Source organism: Sander vitreus, chromosome 4, assembly GCF_031162955.1.
Source record: "Sander vitreus isolate 19-12246 chromosome 4, sanVit1, whole genome shotgun sequence".
NCBI lineage: Eukaryota > Metazoa > Chordata > Actinopteri > Perciformes > Percidae > Sander > Sander vitreus.
The window spans coordinates 11,563,311-11,582,778 of NC_135858.1; the positions used below are offsets into that span (position 1 = coordinate 11,563,311).

General features: G+C 39.5%; 1 protein-coding gene across 1 annotated transcript; it reads right to left on the bottom strand.

The window, feature by feature from the left end:
- Positions 1-169: 169 nt before the first annotated feature.
- On the bottom strand, positions 170-18,562 carry dgkab (diacylglycerol kinase, alpha b). The gene is made up of 25 exons (XM_078248237.1): positions 18,366-18,562; positions 15,197-15,282; positions 13,096-13,172; positions 12,023-12,164; positions 11,477-11,551; positions 11,282-11,331; positions 10,027-10,101; positions 9,696-9,812; positions 8,983-9,100; positions 8,683-8,771; positions 7,595-7,669; positions 7,038-7,148; positions 6,849-6,947; positions 6,696-6,746; positions 5,892-5,965; positions 5,654-5,728; positions 5,303-5,388; positions 5,130-5,219; positions 4,866-5,026; positions 4,660-4,724; positions 4,450-4,540; positions 4,152-4,332; positions 3,858-3,978; positions 3,552-3,612; positions 170-2,264 (listed from the first exon to the last, which is right to left on the bottom strand). The coding sequence occupies exons 2-25, from the start codon at positions 15,267-15,269 to the stop codon at positions 2,184-2,186; spliced, it is 2,238 nt and encodes a 745-aa protein (XP_078104363.1). The 5' UTR covers positions 15,270-15,282; positions 18,366-18,562; the 3' UTR covers positions 170-2,183.
- Between the last annotated feature and the right edge of the window lie 906 nt (positions 18,563-19,468).

Here is a 19,468-nt window from a genome sequence, read left to right on the forward strand (position 1 = left end):
TTCTTTCTGAGAACAATTCAATGCTGTATGAGCCTCACTGAAACTGAATATGCAATACTGTCAAAACACATGCAAAGGACAACTACACAATTTGACAATAAGACAAGCTAATACAATAATAATAATAATAATAATAATAATAATAATAATAAAAGCATGTTACATGTATATACGTACACGGAAAATCGAACATAAGACTCCAGAAAGTTGAAGACACATAATGCACATCACTGAAACACAATCTTAACATCAACATTTTCGCCCAACATTTCTCCAGTCACAAAATAGATTATTAGGTGGAAAATATCTGACTTCATTACATTTCTGAAGGTATATCTGTATTGTTTGATTATTTTAAGAAGCATAAGCAATGGGAGAATCTTGTTACAAAGATGATGCAAAGACATAAATTGTCAGCAAAGTTACAGGACAACAACATCTAGAAAACTAATGCAACTCTTGTCCAGTGCACCTTAATGTATTAAATTCAATGGAATGCGTTTTTTTTACACTGAACTTGGAACATTTGGGAAATCTCTATCAACCTCCCTCTGCCCAGCACTTTCAGGACTCAAGTTATAACTGTGGATTAAATCTTTATGTAGCCATATTTATATTCAGTCAAGTGTTTCTCAAATAATTTCTCCACCTATCTAAGAGACAGTAAAAAAAAACACTGAAATTATTACATTATATATTTTTCTTTTAGTTGGATGAAAACTGACAATGAAAGACACAAGATCAGACAGGTAGGATAGTGTTGTTGGACAAAGGTGAGCTGCTGTGAGCTTCTGAAGGCAGAACAAAGCAAGTTTATCACCAGCTGCATTAAGAAGTACAGATTAAACTCTACAAGACACTACTGTAAATTTGATTGAGCACAAAAAAGCTCTCACAACATACAATAAGCAAATATATTCTGTATCAGTCTACTGTAGAACATGCTCTGCTCTTTTATTTACAGAAAACAAAAGGGTGCATTGCATTTAAGTTGGCACACAATAGCAGTGATCAGACTGAGTAGTGCAATTTGCACTTTTGATTTGGCCTGTCAGTGTGGTCTCTGTCTGAGTGCAAACTGTCTGTACTTTGAAATTATTTAGAATTATATTAGGGATTGAAGTGAAAAAGACATACACAATAATACTTAATAGAAACACACAGTTACACACTCAGCGATGGAAGCTCTCTTTTAAAGGGGAACTATGCAGTTTTTTTTTAGCTTAATTTACCTTCACTGAACAGCTTCGGAGTCACTGGAATGGTTATAGGACTTTTTTTTTGGGTTGAATGGTGGCCGTCTCGCTTCCCCCTTGCGACTGAGCGGAAAAAACACCCTTGCAACTTTGGGCCGGTGAGCCGCCGGCTTCAGTGTCAGGAAGTATCGCGTGATATCAGGTCTCGCGATGTAACTAATTGCTTCACGGCACTGCACACATACACGCCGCTGCACGCTCCCATCCAGGAACCGGCTAGCTATAAGCACAAGGTAGCGATGGAGTTTTTTCACACTATCGTCATGGCTGAGCCGGCAAAAAAGAAGCAGAAAGCTAGGAAAGCATTGTCGGAGGAACAGAGAAAGAGGAAACGGCAGACTGACCGAGCAAGGAGTCAGACACAAGTGAACATCGGACCTGCGTTTTCAAATGGCGAGAACTGAGACAAACAGAAGCCTGCAAATCCGATGCTGACCTGGCGTTCTTGCTGTTGCACTTAGAAGTATCTTTGATCAGAAACTTTATTTGCCACAGAGTTTCTTGTCAGCTTGATGTTGGCAAACGCAAGTTGCTTCTGCTCCGACAGCGTTCTAAGGCCATTGTAGGAAAAAAAGAATAATGTTACGGACCCGGGAGAGAAGGGTAATGTTTCGAGAAAAACCTCAGTGGACATGGCTCCGTGCGTTCGCCGGCTTCTTTGAAAACAAATGCACATGACCAGAGGGAGAAGATGGGAGGGGGGGGGGAGAGTCGCCAACAAGTTTTTACGACAGTGTTGCCAAATATCTATTCCAAAGCTGTAGGTGGAGCTCTATAGAGAAACTTGCAAGCAAAAAGTGTGAAAACAGCGAAGAAATTGCAAAACTGCATCGCGCCCCTTTAAATACTCATCCTGCATCATTCAAGACAATATAGATGTTCTGTTGTGACCCTCAGCAGATTGGAGGACGTAGTGGAAGTGTTAATCTACTTGAGGTTAAAGAAGCCGGTTGGTTTTGTTGGTGCAGCCATCAGCATGTTAGCTTGGTTCTTGTGAGTTATGTGGATCTATAATAAATAAATAAAACAATTTTGGCGAATGACAATTTAATTATTTGTATTCAAATTCCTTTAAAGTGATGCATTATATCTGATCAGCTCAGTGAAATGTATAAGATGCCTTAAAAAACCTTGATAAAATAGAAGAAAACAAACCTTCCAAATTGTCTAGTGAAACAAATATTCTATCTGTAATTCAATAAAATTAAGATTGTTCCATTTATCCAACAACTTACAAAATGTACTTTTACTTTGAAGACACATCATTTCCTGTGTTATTTCCGCTCTTTTTGGCCAAGTTCCAATATCCACCCTCAGCCCTGAGCACTGAATTCTACCTCACTATAAATGACGTCACCTGCATGATCAGTGAGTATAACAGGGTGCAAGGGCTCCAAACACTCAGTTGCCAGTTTATTAGGTACACCTAAATAAAACGAATGCAGTCTAATATAACAGTCCTGCAATAAATCCTCCCTTCTTCATGAAGGTTATAGTTTGGCATCGCTAGACCTATCCTCACAGGGCTGTACCAGCGCTGGAATATGGTCTGGCTACACCACTTACTGTATATATTTTGGGAAAGGTAAAAAAAACACCCTGGCTGGTTCTTGTTTTAAATTAATCACAACCATCCTGTCACAACAACGCCCTTGCAAAGTAGATAGCAGAGATAACAGAAGGGGGAGTTACATCACGTGGATGTCAGGCTTTATCCCAGCTATGTACATCAGTTGAGCCAGACTACTGTATAAAGGTTATAATGTTCAGTTCACTTGCAGTTTGTGGTGCTGTCGAATTGTATTGCAATGACGTCGTTTTTTAATATCAAGACGCTATGAACTGTCAATAACTGGGTGACGGAGACTCAGTTGGTAGTTTGCTATGAATCACAAGGTTAGTGGATTGATCCTTAAGCTTCCCCTGTCCACATGAGCAAATTGCACACAATGTATTGGTGCGATAACTGTAAGTCACTTTGGATAAAATTATTGTAATATAATGTACAAAAAAGAGAACCCTCAAACACCCTGATCCCTCACAGATTAAACTAGGCTTCAAGCAGCTCACACAGATAAACATAATCAGGGTGAATACTAACTTTGTGCTGTAGTGGCAACGTGTCTCTGCCACAGTAACCAAATAAATCTATGGATGAATTGAACTATGTTGTACACTACAATGCTGTAACCACTGGCTTTAACAAACCTAATATGAGTCTTGACCATAGAAATAACATTCTCTTTCTATGGTCTTGACTCTTGGCACTGAATTAAATTGGTTAATAACACTTACAGTACATGGAGGCTGCATCCAGGGCTCCCCATCAATTTGCATGGGCAGGGCTTTGATTGTCCTGCACACAGGGAGGAGAGAAAGTGAGATTTAAATATACTGTACTATTTATAGTGTACCTGAACATTGTGTCAAATGTGTGTCTGTTTGCATCAGACTGCATAGAGAGAAATAAAATACCAGGAACACCTGACAATAAAATGCAATCCAACACAATAACCACATACAGTACATCCTTGTTGTTGTTGTTGTCATCTTATTCTTGTTATTATTGTCATGATCCACCTGTAGGTAAAAGTAAACAACCTGATGGTAATTTGGTAAGTCTGTGCCAGTCTGTGCCCGGCTCTCTTCAGTCCACTGTAGATCTGTCCCATCTCTATGGCTCCTTCCAGCCCCACCACTTCCAAACGCTCATCACTCATCTCTGGGAGTAACACACACAGATCAAGTTCAAAGTCTAAGTTCTTAATCTAAAAGATTAAATCAGCTTTAAAAACAACCAGCTTGACGGGACCCACACGCAAGGAGGCAGGGAGGGCTTACTGACAATATTCGGACACAAATTTAACAAATGTGGTGATTTATGAAAGTACAGACCTTGAGAGATTGTTTTTAAAAGGTCAGGGTCAGTGATAACCTCACTGTGCTCCACCTTTGGCACACTATCAGGCTTCTTGGACTCGCCCCAAAGATTGGAGCCTCCGTGCATGCTGGGTATGTTGAGGACAGCTATGCCCTCCAGAGACATGCTGCTCAGGTCCAGGGTCCTCCCACAGCACTGGTGAAGGCAAAAAAACAACAAAAAGTTGTTTACGCAACTGAACAAAAGCGTAATGTGAATTACAAATAATTACTTTGGGCACAACAGCTACATGATTATATCAGATATTCTAACCTCAATCGTTAGACACTCCTTCAGCTTCTTGCAAGACGCAGAGATGGTCTCAGTAGTGGCAAACTCAAAATACCAAAGTTTGTTCTTCATTCTTAAAAACAGAAAACAACAACTTCACCTTTATTGATTTAAAAAAAAAAAAAAAAGAGCTCTGTTACACTTTTCATCAGACATGAAACATTTGTTCACACAGTTAGCGTGAATCCTCACCTGCTGTTGAATCTCTGGGGGTGTTTCTCTCTCATGGAGTGGAAGCGATGAGCGATAGAGGCATCCTGTCAAAGTCATATTTTGAATAATGTATTCATGTTTCTGTGTACGTCAATAAGAAATTGTAAGAAATGTTTTTTTTGCACTTCTACCATCTATAATCATGTGTGAGGTTATCATTCTTTCCAGCTGAGGCAGAGACTCACCACTCCAATAGAGAAGTAGTTGTTAATGATCTGGAAGGGCACAGGGTCTCCTGCCTCTTGGGGGTCGTCTGGTATCACCTGGATACTCCAGCGGTCCATGAGAACCAACTGGCTAGCTTCGATCTCTTTCAGGATCTCTCTCAAGTCTGACCCATCGTAGCCTTTCGCAGGATTACAGAAGAAGCAGAAGAAGTCAACCCATGGCTCCCAAGTCGGTGCAAATACCTCATTGATGGTGTAGAGTTAACGTGCTGATGGTTTTACCTCCTCCCCAGCGAAGACAGCGAGCCAGGTCATTCCCGGTGCCCAGAGGCAGGACAGCTACTGGAGGATGCACCTGCAGGTTTTCTTTGTCTGAAATCACAGGTACATTATTTAGCCTTAGGGATGGTTATCTTAATTACCTCTCGGAAACCCACAAAAAGGAGCCACAGTACCTATAGCATCCAGTAGCCACCCAACGGTGCCGTCTCCTCCACACACCAAGATCCTGTACTCACGCAGGTTGCGGAAGAAGTGTAGTCTGAGGAAACAAAGACAACATTAATGTGGAGAAAGTCAAATGTGTACAGTCAGTAGGCGAAATATCTGAAATGTCAGTAGCCTTACTATGCTGTCTGTGGGTGCTATTTGAAATCGCGACTTTTTTCTCTGAGTCCCGCCCTTCTGTCACTTTCGTCTCGGATCTATAATATTCTCTAAACTATAGTTAGAACGGGGGGGGGGGGGGTTAAAAAAAAAAAAAATCGCCTATTGTGTGCAGGTATAGTGGTGAAAGTTTACTGTACCCTGGTGCAGGACCTCCGTTGGAAAGGTTGTACACTTGACGTGGGTTCAGCAGGTACTGAAACTTTCTGAGCACCCTGTGAAAAACATTGAGATGCACACGCACAAATTGACACATCCAGGAAGTGACAGGGACCACATTGATATTCTAAGTGACATAAAAAATTAATACACTGTAGATTTATTTTACACTAGGAGCGAAATAAAGTTACACAAACATAAACACTTTAAGCTGCTTACCGTTGACCCTGCTTTCCTCCACTTTTTGGGTTCACAAACACCAGCAGAGGGTGGGTGTCTGGAATTGGGACAATCTGAAGAAGAATACATAGATAGATAGATAGATAGATAAATAGACACAGATTAAGATCCGATGGATTATATGTATCTCATCTGAAAAACACATACCGTACATGACACGTAAGGATATATGGACACATGCTGTGAGTCAGGTTACTGTACAGATTGTATATAATAACTTTTGAGGCAGCGTCATTCAAACTACTGCTGCTGTCAATAATATAATATAATAAAGATAATAATGAAGATTGGGGTTTTCAAGGAAAATAGCCTTGGTTTATACATGACCACCATGCACCATAACTTCTTTGTGTCCTGTCTCGCACTCTTTAATATTCAAACATTATGATGATATGTAGTAATTGCCATGGTAGATATTTTTAGATTTTAGGAATATTCAACTGACACAGTGAAGCAGTGTATTTAGATATATTTTGAGAAGTGGAAAATGCTGCAGGAGTAAGTTTTGGTCATTTTTACCAATGTTACCTTTGGAATAAAATTAAACCAACATGATTTTAAGCTTGTGACAGGAAGTGAGTATTAGGTACTTTAAATACTGGATCGGTGGACTTGTCTCAGCTGAAGCAGACATAATCATTACAGGTGTATTTGTCCAGGACTTCATCCAACACACTGAACAGAACCAATCAGATTACAAAGACACTGGCACATTCTTTTTTAACATGAAAATCTGAATGAGGAAGGAATGAGAGTGTGTAGGAATATGTGACAACAGCAGACCTGCAGGATGTGGCCATCAGGGGTGACGTTTAACAAGCTAGTGTCCTCCTCCTGCAGGAAACACGGGACAATTAAACAGACAGACAATTAACTGACAATAATCCTAAAAATCTAAATCTGCTAAAGCCAAATATATGGTGCTGTTCATATTACCTTTGAGACAGCGTATATGGCCCATGGAGGCAGTATATGATCTCTAAGTGGCCCACAATCACAGGACGACAAGCCAGAGAAAAGACACTCATCATGACGCTTAAAAAGAGACAAGACTCAGTGAACATAGAAAAAAAGAGATCCTCCCTAACTCATTCATTAATGTCCAAACACACACACACTCCTCACCATCTCCTGGCACCACACACAACGCTTCCCCGCTACAGTTTTGATCTTCTTGTGGCAGACCTGACACTTGGAGGAGTTACAGTCAGCTCTGATCCAGTCGTGAGCTGCTACCTGAGACACAGAGGAATAGAAAAGGAGAGGTTGAGGAAAAGGTGTAATTCACCACTATTACTTATCTTGTTTTTAATAAGATGAACAGTTTGATTAATGGAAGCGATTGCAAGACCATGACTGTTACTCCCTTGTCCATTTCTAATTACCCAGAATAATTTGCACCTGTTGTTCTACTCATAATGTCTAGGCAAGTCTTTAGATGATAGCCAACTTCTGCTCCAGGACCAACATTTATGTTCACTACAGTGGTGCCAAACCCAACCCAAGCTCTGAATGACTGCAGGAAAAATGATGTTATAGTTGAATTTAAAATAATCCAAACAGATCACACCCTTCTTAGAGCAGCTGTGGAAGTTAAATTTAGATTTATGAATTTTTGGATAACCATTGACAGGTAGACGTGCATCAACAGATCAAATATAAAGCACACATGCACATCAAACCTCCGGAATCAGCTGACGAAACTTGGCCAGTTCACTGTTGTGATCCATCACAGATCGTGAGTTGTGGTTGCGACACTACACCGGAAAAAGACAGTGAACACATCATCGTCCACGTTTGAGCAAAATCAGGACATTTAGCAGATGGGCAGAGCAGACTGTGCTGGCTGTAATCTGCACTTAAAAAACATGGATTATTACCGACTAATGCACTTTGGTGTTCCCTGTCGGTAATGTGTTTACTGTTGCTGCCGTTTGGTTTTTGGTCAGTAAAAAGAGAACTGACAGGGATATATTCACATGACAAACGTGAGCCTTCAGTTCATAATTGACCTTGACAACAGTAGTTTGACAACAACAAAAACTCAAGTTCCATTTACTAGCTTTTTTTTTTTTTAACAGATTTGGTTTAAAAAAAAAGACTTTAAAAGATAAGAGATATTTTGTCATTGTCCGCAAATCTCACGAAATGACCAAAACCAACATGAATTAATCAGCAAGTATTGTCTGTATATCCTCAGCCTGATTTCATTTCCATAGAAGTAAAGCTTCATTGGTGTCCAAAAACACACCGTTGCACTGGTTGACATGTTCCTTCATTACGATTTACATGTACACTGTAGTTTATTTTGAGTCAATCCCACATACACTGTTCTGTTGTCAGTAATATTCACTACAGCACCAAATGTATATCAATCTACAGCTGAAAATAGTCCCCAACAAATGCACTATTTACTACTTTTTGTGTGACATTTGCAAACTGTTTGCCGAACTGTTTTAGGGAATTCCTTCTTTTTTTTTCAATGAAATTATATATTTGTGTTCGTTTAACAGTAGAAACTAATTGGATGAGGAGCGGATGCCACAGACTGAGTGGGGAAGTTGGAAAACATATTGAGAGACGATCTAATGCGTTGTTGGTTTTGTTTTTCGATTGGTTTTCGTACGATTTGACGTAGACAATAACAAAAATATAGATTATCACTGGACTTATCCTTTAACTTACAACTCAAATGTTCCTGTAAATGTAACTGTAAGTTTGAAAACTAAAATAATTCCAAAGTAAGTGGGGTTGTTGTGTGTGTCCTTACACCAATCTTCGGTTTAGATTTAACAAAAGTACAAGCACAGGGTTCGGGATTCTTGTTGGCACACTGACTGTGGACGGTGTACTTGCAACCTAAGGAAGAAGAACAAATATTACAGAGGTGACTGAGATCAATATAAAGCTTCCTCCACTAAAACTTATAGGATTCTATAGCAAAAGATATATACTTATAAGATAAATAATAAACAGTACAAGTGAACTAGAAAAGGTATGACTCCTCCACTTCATTTGTACTGCGTGTGAGGTGCGTGGCTGCCCCCTGATGGTGGCTGTGAGCGCTTACAGGTGCAGCAGAGTCCCTGCTTCCCGAGGCCAAGCAGCATGCTCTGACACACGTTGCAGTAGGTCGGCCTGTTAAAGTGCTTCATCCTCCAAATATGCTGTCCATCCCTCTCTGTCATCTGCGAGTGAGGGGAAGACAAAGAGACTAAATAAAAGAAAACAGGAACCATAGTTGATCAAACTAAAATTAGTCTATATCCACGACGTTCCACTTCCGGGATTGTTCCTGTTCCGTCGGAAATTCAGCCGTATGTCCTTCTTCTGCCGGATTTATGAGGACTATGGTTAACTGCTCCTCAGATCTCTGCAGGGTAAATCAAGACAGCTAGCAGACTATCTGTACAATCAGAGTTTTCTGTTGCACAACTAAAACAACTTTTGAACGTACACACGTTCCACCAAAACAAGTTCCTTCCCGAGGCTATTTTGCGGCGGCACCGGGGCTCCGTCCGGCCCATGGCGATTGTGATTGGTTTAAAGAAATGATAATAAACCAGAGCACGTGTTTCTCCCATCCCAGAATGCTGTGTGGACTAGCCAGACCCTCCTCCACAGTGCTGTGATGGAAGGTCTGGCAATGCGATTCTATACTAAAATTGACCAAAAAAAGTTACCATTTGGAGTTGGCTTATTCCTAGCAACATTAACAAAACAGGGAATGTTGTGGGGAAATGTAAGTGTTGTATGTGGCGTCAAATGTTTTTGTTCTGTCACCTTCAGTCCAAGCAGAACAAGTAAAGGCACGTTGTTCATGCCTCCCTTCACCCATTCCTCCAGAGTGACAGTCCCACTGTCATCCACATCGATCGCTGTCATCATGTCTTTGAGCACCTGTCCAAATACAAAAACAGCTGCTTGTTATTTATCGTCTAACTCCTGCTTAGTAAACTTCCTTTTACATCTATCAGCTGCTGTAATTAAGCTGTTATTTTGATGTAAAACAAATCCTCCTACTTGTCACAAATCCCACCCCTAATGTAGACTTTTTCTGAAAATTCAGAAATAATTCAATTACAGAATTAAAAAATTTAAATGAGACTCATACTGGTCTGAGTTCAGTCACGTCCCAGCCCAGGTAATCAGCAGCTCGCATCATCTGGGTGATTATACGATCCACCTCCTGATGGAGAGACAACAGGGTTTATAATCACAGTAACCATATTCATCTTAATCAATGTGCAAAATACCGTCTAACGCGTGACACCTTTGCCGTGTGCTGTACATCCAAAGGCAGCCACTAAATCTAAGTAGTCAAGTCTTGTTTTTCTGTTTTGCTCGGTTTCCTGTTTTATTTTGACTGTCTGGGTTTCTGTCTTGTCTTTTTTACTTTCTGTATTTTCCCTCCCTTGTGATTGCCCTAATGTGTTTCGCCTGTTTCCCTGACGTGTGGCCACCTCTCCCTTGTTAGTCCTCATTATCCTGTGTATTTAGTTTCTGTGTTCCCTTGGTGTTTTGTCGGATTATTATTTTCTGTTGCTGAGTCGTTTGTTCCTGTGGCGTGTGCGTTTGTGAACTCTACCCTTTTGTCACTTTGTTCCGGTTTGGATTCTCTGTATCTTTTGTCTTCATTCTGGACCTTGGTTTGCCTGCTACTCAGGACTCCTTCTGTTGATATGGACTTTGTTTTTGTTTTGTTTAATAAATACTCTTGCCTGCTCTCCGCATTTGGGTCCAATCCTCGCAGGATTCGTGACAATACAACTTCACAAAATTCAAATTCCTGTAAGTTAAATGTAGTCAAATTGCAGTTGGGTCTTATTACTTGTTTGTTTAGTGATGATATAAGGTTTGTATAAATAAGGATATTTTTCAAATGGACTAGTTTAGGATTATTGGACTGTTAAGACTTAAATAAGGCTTTTCAAATATGCAGCAGAGGAGTAGAACTGTAGAGGTTGAATGTATTAAGCCTTTATTTACTGTTTGGACTAATTTGTGGGCTCATATTGTATCCATGTTGCCAGCTGTCACACCAGCAAGATACACATGAGCTGGATGTTCACTGTCAAGGGCATTTTCTGTGCTGCTCCTTTCAACTAACTTATATAGAGAGAATAATTAGCTTACTTAATGAGAACCCCCCCCCCCCCCAATAACTTGACTGTTCAGGAGGGTCCTATGTGTTTAGTTAAGGGGTCCAAGACCAACATTACATTTTGCAGAACTAATTGCAAACAAGAAATGTACATGTCAACTCTTGTAAATGAATAAAAAAGCATTCCAAATATTTTGTTAATTTAGACGCTCATCATAAACACAGAGCAGTTAGTACAACTTGTCAGTGATTCTGAGTAACTTACTGAGCTGTCCAGGAGTTTGTTGCAGTCTTTATCATAAAGTTTGAAAGTAACTAGAAACAAAACAAAGTCAGTCAGTGATTTTTTTTTTTTCACCTTGCAAATCATTAATCTTATTTATCACTGGTAAAAAATTACATTAAATGCATTTGCACTATAATAAACATGTCACAAGTTCAAAAGAAAGATGAAACCAACATTCAAGCTTCTCCCGTGGCTGTCCTTCCTCCAGCACTGAGAAGTAACAGGACACATCACGAAGAAAGACCCCACCTGAAGATAAAGAAATACTGAACCTTTAGACCAAACTGGAAACCTTTATTACATTCCTGAGGTCAAAACAAGTGTTGTTGTTTTGTTTTTTTGTTTTTTTTCAGTTCCAGATGAAAATGTAGAACTGCAGGAATAAAACTATATAAAAGCAAATATTTTATAAAAGGTTGGTTATTGGAACAGGCGCACTAATCTCCAAAGCTACTCCACGCCTACGGCTTCATTCAAATGACGCAGCACTACACGATAATAAACAGACAATAAAACAAGTGGGCGTTGGACAAAGTGTCCAAAAAGAAATACTCTTCGTGGCATTCTTTCTTTGATTATTTTCAGCATGTTACGTGGTGTATTCACAACCACACTCAGCGCTTAGCATGACTGTAAAGCTTTTCCTCTTAGCACCGGCTCCATGCTGTCATGTTAAAAAAAAAGAAGAAAAAAAAAGGTTGGGCTTTCAAAATGATTTACCTCCTTTGGGCGGAGGGCTCTTTGTGGACCCATGCTCCACATGTTGAAAATACCGAAAGAGGCGTTGGCAGAAATCTGCAGGGAAGTCATCCACTTCTAGATAGGTCTTGAGAAAGAGACAGAAACCCACTGCATCGACGCACTGTGAAGAGAAATGTAACTCATGTTGCGACTCAAGGTTAAAACAATGTTAACATTTACATTTATTGTAATGCTTTACAGTTGTAAAATGTCTAAACAATTTAACAATTTCTGAGAGAAGACTATTTAATAACAGGAAAAAAGACTGTTCAATTGATTCACTTCAAATTAATGTCATATAACGGCTAGCACAACCAAGAGCACAAAATGTGAATTTATCTACAGTCAAGTAGACAAATCGACATATGTAGAATACAATTTCCAATATTAAACAAATATAAAATCGATATTAATTGAATCCTGTTTTCTCTACAGTTAATACCAAATTTAGTTATTTTTGGGAAACCTCCTACAAAATGTATTAAAGTGCTCATATTATGCTTTTTGGCTTTTCCCTTTCCTTTGTGTTTATATAGCTTTTTTTGTGCACGTTATAGGTTTACAAAGTGAAAAAGCCCAAAGTCCACCCCAAAGGGACTTACCATCTCCAACATAAAACACTGTTAACAAACTGCTCCAAACAGCTCTATTGTAGTCCAGCCTTTACTTCCGTGACAAACGTGCGTCACTTTGTAACACACATTATAATGCTCGCCTAGCTGCTAGCATGGCACTCCGTCATACTCCGCTTCTGACTGGCTAGTAGTCCTTATCTAGCTACTGCGCATGTGCGACTCCCAACAAAGATAGGAACAGAAGTGAGATGTCTCACTCTGTAGCTAAAACGGAGAGCTCAACACACAAGGTGAAAAGGGGAGCTGCAGCAATGTGCAGTACAACAAAAATATGGTGTTTTTTGAGAATTAAACCACATAAACCTATTCTGATATAATCTCTAAATACAATTATGAATCTGAAAATGAGCATAATATGAGCACTTTAAGGAAAAAATGGGAAATTACCACCCTGTAAAATAAAGTATCAAGACTTACCTCTCCATTGCTGTGCTGGGCCAGCCGACCCCCGGGGTGAAACTCCTTCATCACATCTTTCACCCTCAAACTGCTGTCTGCATAGAGAACATCGGAATGGTCAAAAAGTGAGTGAATTAACGAATCAAAAAGGACATGAGAAAAATAATTGTATTTAATGCCATTAACATTTTTCTGATATGAATCTGTGCCATCGGTCTGTTCCGTACATGAATAATAAGAAAATCTAAAGTTGATTAAAAGAATTAAAAGTTGTTATAAATTGAGAGCATAATTACATGGCTCCTAAATGCTATAACATTTGTGGAAACAACTGGAAACAAATGTGAGATAATCACTAATTGTGGACATGGATGTACTGTGTGTATCCTACATTAAATCTGGGACATGCTGTCAGAGGAAAAACAGATGTTCTTTCTGAGGTCCAGAGAAGTGCGGGTGTAATTATCCTTTCATCCATTACCACCCCCTCCCCCCCCTCCTCCCGACACTAAAAGCCTAAAGTACACACTAATTTAATTTCTTTCAAAGCCTCTGAGTGTACAGCAAAATGTTTTTAGCCCCGTACCACTTTTTGTTTCCTGTCAACAGGTCTATGCAGTTCTGTATTAGCTCGAACTCCAGCGGAAAAGCATGCACTTACAGCCTGAAGTTGTTCTTTGTGTTTTTGTGTTGATGCTGAATGATCCTCAGAGGAGTTATGTGGAGCAATTTTGTGTTGAGTCATTTATTAGATGTCCGACGCTTATTGATTACTGCTGCTTTCACTTTCTCTGAAAACTGATCTTCCAAAGGAGAGATTCTCAAGTTTGCGAGTAGCTGGAAACACATTAAAGTAAGTCAGTGATCCATAAGGGTATAAGAAAAGTCTGCACACCCAAATCAATCAGAATGTGCTTTTAAATCCAGTCTCTGTTTCTATATATTTAGCACACAGGAGTTACATGCATAGATGTTTCAGCGTTTTCCTCCCATTTACTCTCCTTTGCTGGACATTAACTGAAGAGTAAGTATTCTGATTGATTTAAGTGTGTGAGCTTGTCTTCAAAGTTACACTCTCTTCTTAACTTTGTTTTTCCCTCTACAGTGGGGAAAGTATTCAGATCTTTTCTCTTAAGTAAACGTACTAACCTCACGCTGTAAAAATAGCAGTCAGCCAATAGCACACCAGCTGTACTTGTAGATACTGTTGAGTGTCATTTGTACCAAAACATCATATTTTGTAAGCTCTTAATGTGTTGTATGCAAAAATCACTTTTTAAAGTAACTAGAAACTAAAACTTAATTAATTAATAATTGTAGTAGAGTACAGGTAAAAAGTGGTATGAAATAAAAGACTCAAGTACCTCAAATTTGTAGTAAGTACAGTACTTGAGTCAATGTACTTAGTTACATTCCACCACTGCAAAAAATACTATTACAGGTAAAAGTCTTGCATTCAAAAATTACATACGTAGCTAAATATACTTGAAATATCAAAAGTAAAAGAGCTGTGATTGTTATACATTACAGTAAATGATGTGACAATTGTTACTGATGCATTAACGTGAAGTAGTGTTCTACTGTTTTAGTTGGTCTAGCTGGAACTTATTTCAATTACATTATGTAAATATGGGAGGTTTAATCTGTAACAGTGGAACAATGTGTTTGTGATTTTATGATCTGATTACATGTGTTGTATTTAAAATCTTAATCTGCAAAGTAACTTTTGGCTGTCAGATAAATGTGCAGTAAAAAGTATAATATTTCACTCAAATGTAGTGGAGTAGAAGTGTAAAGTAACATAAAATGGAAAAGTACAGCATACTTGAGTTCACATATGTAGTTGCATTCCACCTCTGCAAATCATTATTCTTTATATACATATTCAGTCATAAGTGGATATAAAGGCAGTTGTACATAATAATACATATTTTGACTTTATTGATGTACTGATTTCCCAAAAGAGAGATTGTGTTTTTGTTTGCCCCCACTCCACAGCTCCCCAGCAAGAAATCAGGAGAAAACCATCTCATCGGCTGGTACAGTATTGACATGCCGGTACTAATAATAACGTTGAAATGTTGAGAAAAAGTTGTAAAAGTGAAAATGTAAAACTTACATTCCATGTAATGCTGCAGTTGGATAAAATCCACAGGAGTCAGGGACCCCTCTGTATCGTCAGAGGAGGCCATGCCGATCAGCTGACTGTGACAATGACAGTATGAAGCGTTAACTGTATGTATGTGTGTATGTATGTATGTATGTGTGTATGCATGTGTCTATGTGTAGGCATGTCTATATGTGCGTGTAGGTGGGAAGATATACTGTACATGTATGTGTATGTATACATATATAAATAAGTAAAGCATCAAATTGTTTTGTATTTAACAAAAGTACAAAAATAGAAAAAGAGGTTAGGACAAGAAAAGGGGAATCCTTATTTGAATCATTTACAATAATTTTGGAAGATATGTTTGCTGGGGACTTTGTTTTTGTTGGTTTTCTTGCCTGTGGTGAAATGTACATGTTATTTTATTTTTTTAAAGATTATTTTTTTGGGCATTTTAGGCCTTTATTTCTGACAGAACAGCTTATGCTTGAAAGGGGAGATGGAGGGGAAATGACATGCAGCAAAGGGCCGCAGGTCGGTGTTGAATCCGTGGCCGCTGCGTCGAGGACTAAGCTTCTTTCTATGAGCGTGCGCTCTACCGGGTGAGCTACTCAGACACACTTAATTTTATTTTTTAACATGTTCAAAATAAACTAAACTGCAAGAAAAGCTGCAGAACCATGGGGGTGTAGTCGTTCATATAATAGGTATTAGGTCATCCACTGTGTGCATGAACATAAACTCGCTTTCCTTCATTCTTTAAATGCAAATACCAGTAGTGAGTCAAACACTCCCCTCTTTAGGACCCACTGCTCAACCACAGTTTCTGGTTCCAGATATTTAGACAGTCTGGGGCTTCCCTTCTAGCTGAGGAATCCGAGGAATCACCACACACAATGTAATCATGCAGATTTTAGTTGACACCTTTAGAAACATGGAAATGAGTCAAAGGTTTGTGACAAGCTCTGACAAGATGAGGATTTGCCAACAGGGAGTTATAAGTAATAACATAAGAGCAGGGGTGGATCTACTAACTTTGGTGTTTTAAAACTGTACTTGTAAAAACAAACCGCCACTATGTCCACAAGCTTCTCAAAGCATTTAATTAAACAATAAATTGACCAAAAGTGAATAAATGTGAATGTAATCTTAGTTACCCTGGCCCTCAAATACTTAGCTACATCCCTGTCTCAAACATGCAAAGCGGCGTTTTCACAGTCTGGCTCATACACAGCGAGTCTGCTGCGGTGGCCCTGCATCCCGGCAAAGACTGGAGCGACTTAAGGCTCTGACACACCAACCCGACAACCGGCCATCGGCAGAAAAGGCAGTCGGACTGATCAGTCTCCCCGAGTTGGTCAAAAAAGTCCACCACGGAACACATCAAACAGACTCGGGTCACCGACCTCGCCAGACTGTCCGACGGCTGATAATCGGGTTGATGTGTCAGCGCCTTAAGATGTCCCAGAGCATCTGAAGGTGAAGTCAGTATCCCCTGATAGAGTTTAAACACACCAATTTAACTTAAAGTTTAATATGTAATAAATGTAATGTATGCTGAAGGTGATTCAGCATCAGTAATAGCAGCGCGTCCATTAATTAACGTTAGCCAAAAGTGAAACCGCTCCCTTATGATTTGTAAGTGCATTTTGCCTTCTGATTAGTTTTGATTTTAGTAAAGATAAGAACAGCTTAATACTAAATATTTTTAAAAATTGCATGTTTGAATCCATAACGTTTAGAGAGGATCGCCGTTTCGGCGGTGTTACGTTACAACACACTACACAGTGAGGAGATCACTAGGAGACTGTTCATTTTTACTTGATTGGCTAAGCAGTAACGTTACTATAAAATCACCTTACTCTCACATATCAAGACAAAGAGGCTGCACAAATTAAACCAGGTTACATCCTTTACTGTCAAACTGGGAAAATAACAAGTAGGCCCTAGGCTACAATAGGATTAAGTAGTCTAAACATAACTGTTGTGTGCATGTGATACATCTTTTCTGATTTTATTTGTTATACTTATTAGCTACATGGCCCTACAGTAGGCCTATAATGTAATACAAGGATAACCAGAGCTTTTCACATCTTGACTCTTGCAGGCCGGGATGGTTGGGTTCAGGAAAAGAAGAACAGGACGGTTGGGTTCAGGAAAACAATAACGGGACGGTTGGGTTTAGTAAAAGAAGAAAGCGACGGTCGGGTTTAGGAAATGATCCCATGTATCCTGGGTGAAAGTCCTGGGTTGTTTGACCCATCCACCACCCCAACCAACCTCACTACGCGGATTTTCGGGCTTTCATACTACTCGCTACCGTAGTCACTCTTAGTGCTACGTCATCGTCAAACCCCGTGTAGCTGCTGCTCTCCCCAGTGAGTTCTACAAACATGCTGAAGGGCGCGTCACTTCAGACGCTGACAGCCACTGTCCAAACGTCCGTATTTTACGAGTTCGGAGTGTTTTTATTCTCCTTCCATATACATTGCAGTACAGTAGCATAACATGTCATGTGGCCAAAGTAAAATTACATGTTTTTCAATTATTGGCTATTTTCTGTTGTATAGGATTACATATGTAAAGATTTACAAATGTGTCTTTTTTTTATCAGTGATTATAATCACAAAAAGGTAAAACAAATGCTATGATAGAGAAACTTTTAATAAATTAGATAATTCTATTTGCCACTCATATGGGGATCCCCACCTACCTTCTTCCCATGCTACCCTCCCTAGACTCTGTAAAGTTTTCTAGATCCGCCACTGCATAAGAGGCTGCATGTTGCAGAGTTTCAGCCTCGGCTCCGACGATGGATTAAGTGTCATCATGACTTAAACACCATGCCTGTAGAGATATTGACTGTGCTGCTACATGTATCAACCTATATTATCTGCACAAGTTTCCTATCCCACAATAAACGTTTTGTAATGCCGCACAAGCTTAATCAGCAACGTAGGCTACTGTACAAATGGCGAAGCAAATCACAAATTCAATTAAGACCAATTTTTAAAAGGGGTGTCTATCAGGCAGTAGCCTATTATAATGTAAAGCCAGGGTACCTGACTGAGTGAGTGACAGGCACGACTTTTTACTTTACTATGCTCTCTAGTGCTGCATAGGTGTTCAGTCATCCACACAGGAAGATGACCGAAACGGAACTCTAAAGGCTCCTTACCTTTCTCTCTCCTCAGACGTCAGCGGAGGTAAATAAAAAGCTGTCCCAAACTCGGAGCTTCACAACAGGAACTTTGATAGCCTGTGTTGGTTGACGGCAGCTGGGGCTTTAGTGGGTAAATGTTTGACGCGGTATTAGCGGATATAAAGGATTAAGAAATGGGCGGAGGAGGAGCTCTCAGCGACATAATTACAGTGAGTGGCACCGCCTTGCGCGTGAACGCATACACAAACACTGTAGCCACACACAGGCACGCGCACCTGTTTGATTGTGGATGCCGTGCCAAACACATTTTCTAAATACTGCGGCTTTAAGCCTCATACTCAGAGTGAGGTTTAGGCTCTCTAGTTCCCAGCGTTAACAAAGTGAATGAGCAGATGTAGATGAATGAAATATAAAATGTGAACGCATAAATTGGCTCTGAAAAAACTCACACGCTTAATTCTGTTGTCACCGGTCTTTGCAGAAAAGCTCACAGACTGTTCCTTACAATTCAAAATAAACAGAAATTTTGCCGACACATTCACACATTGACACTAGCTAGATGAGCAGGCCTATTACAGAGGGACATAAAATCTAACTGTGAGCTCATTCTGTTTATGGGAGGGTGAGGTCCATGAAGGATAAGATGCGCTGAAGCAGTGAGTGTAAATGAAAGCACTGAAGTTAAAATCCCACAAACTGAAATTGGAGGCCCGGTTGGCAGGTCAAAGGTTTCCCAAGGCAGTGACACTGTAGGCTACCATGCTCATTGCTCCAAAATACCCGTGCCCAACAAAAAGAGCAATAGAATATGTGTAGGCCTATATATGTATACACTGTGTGTATATGGAACAATGGAAATGAAAAAATGTAACTTGAAAAAATTAAACTTACATTTTTTTTTTTTAACTTTGATGCTTAAAGATATAGGAAATATTCTGCTTGGCATAATAACTGATACTGATATATGGTTCTTTTCTAAAACTTCCCAAATTACATAGCCTATTTTCTTATTCCTTATTGAAAAATCAGGAATCTATAAATATCCAACTATTTGTAATTTTGAAAGTATAACTAGGCTACTGAATACAAGACGTTTCCTACTACTTCACTAAAAAGTC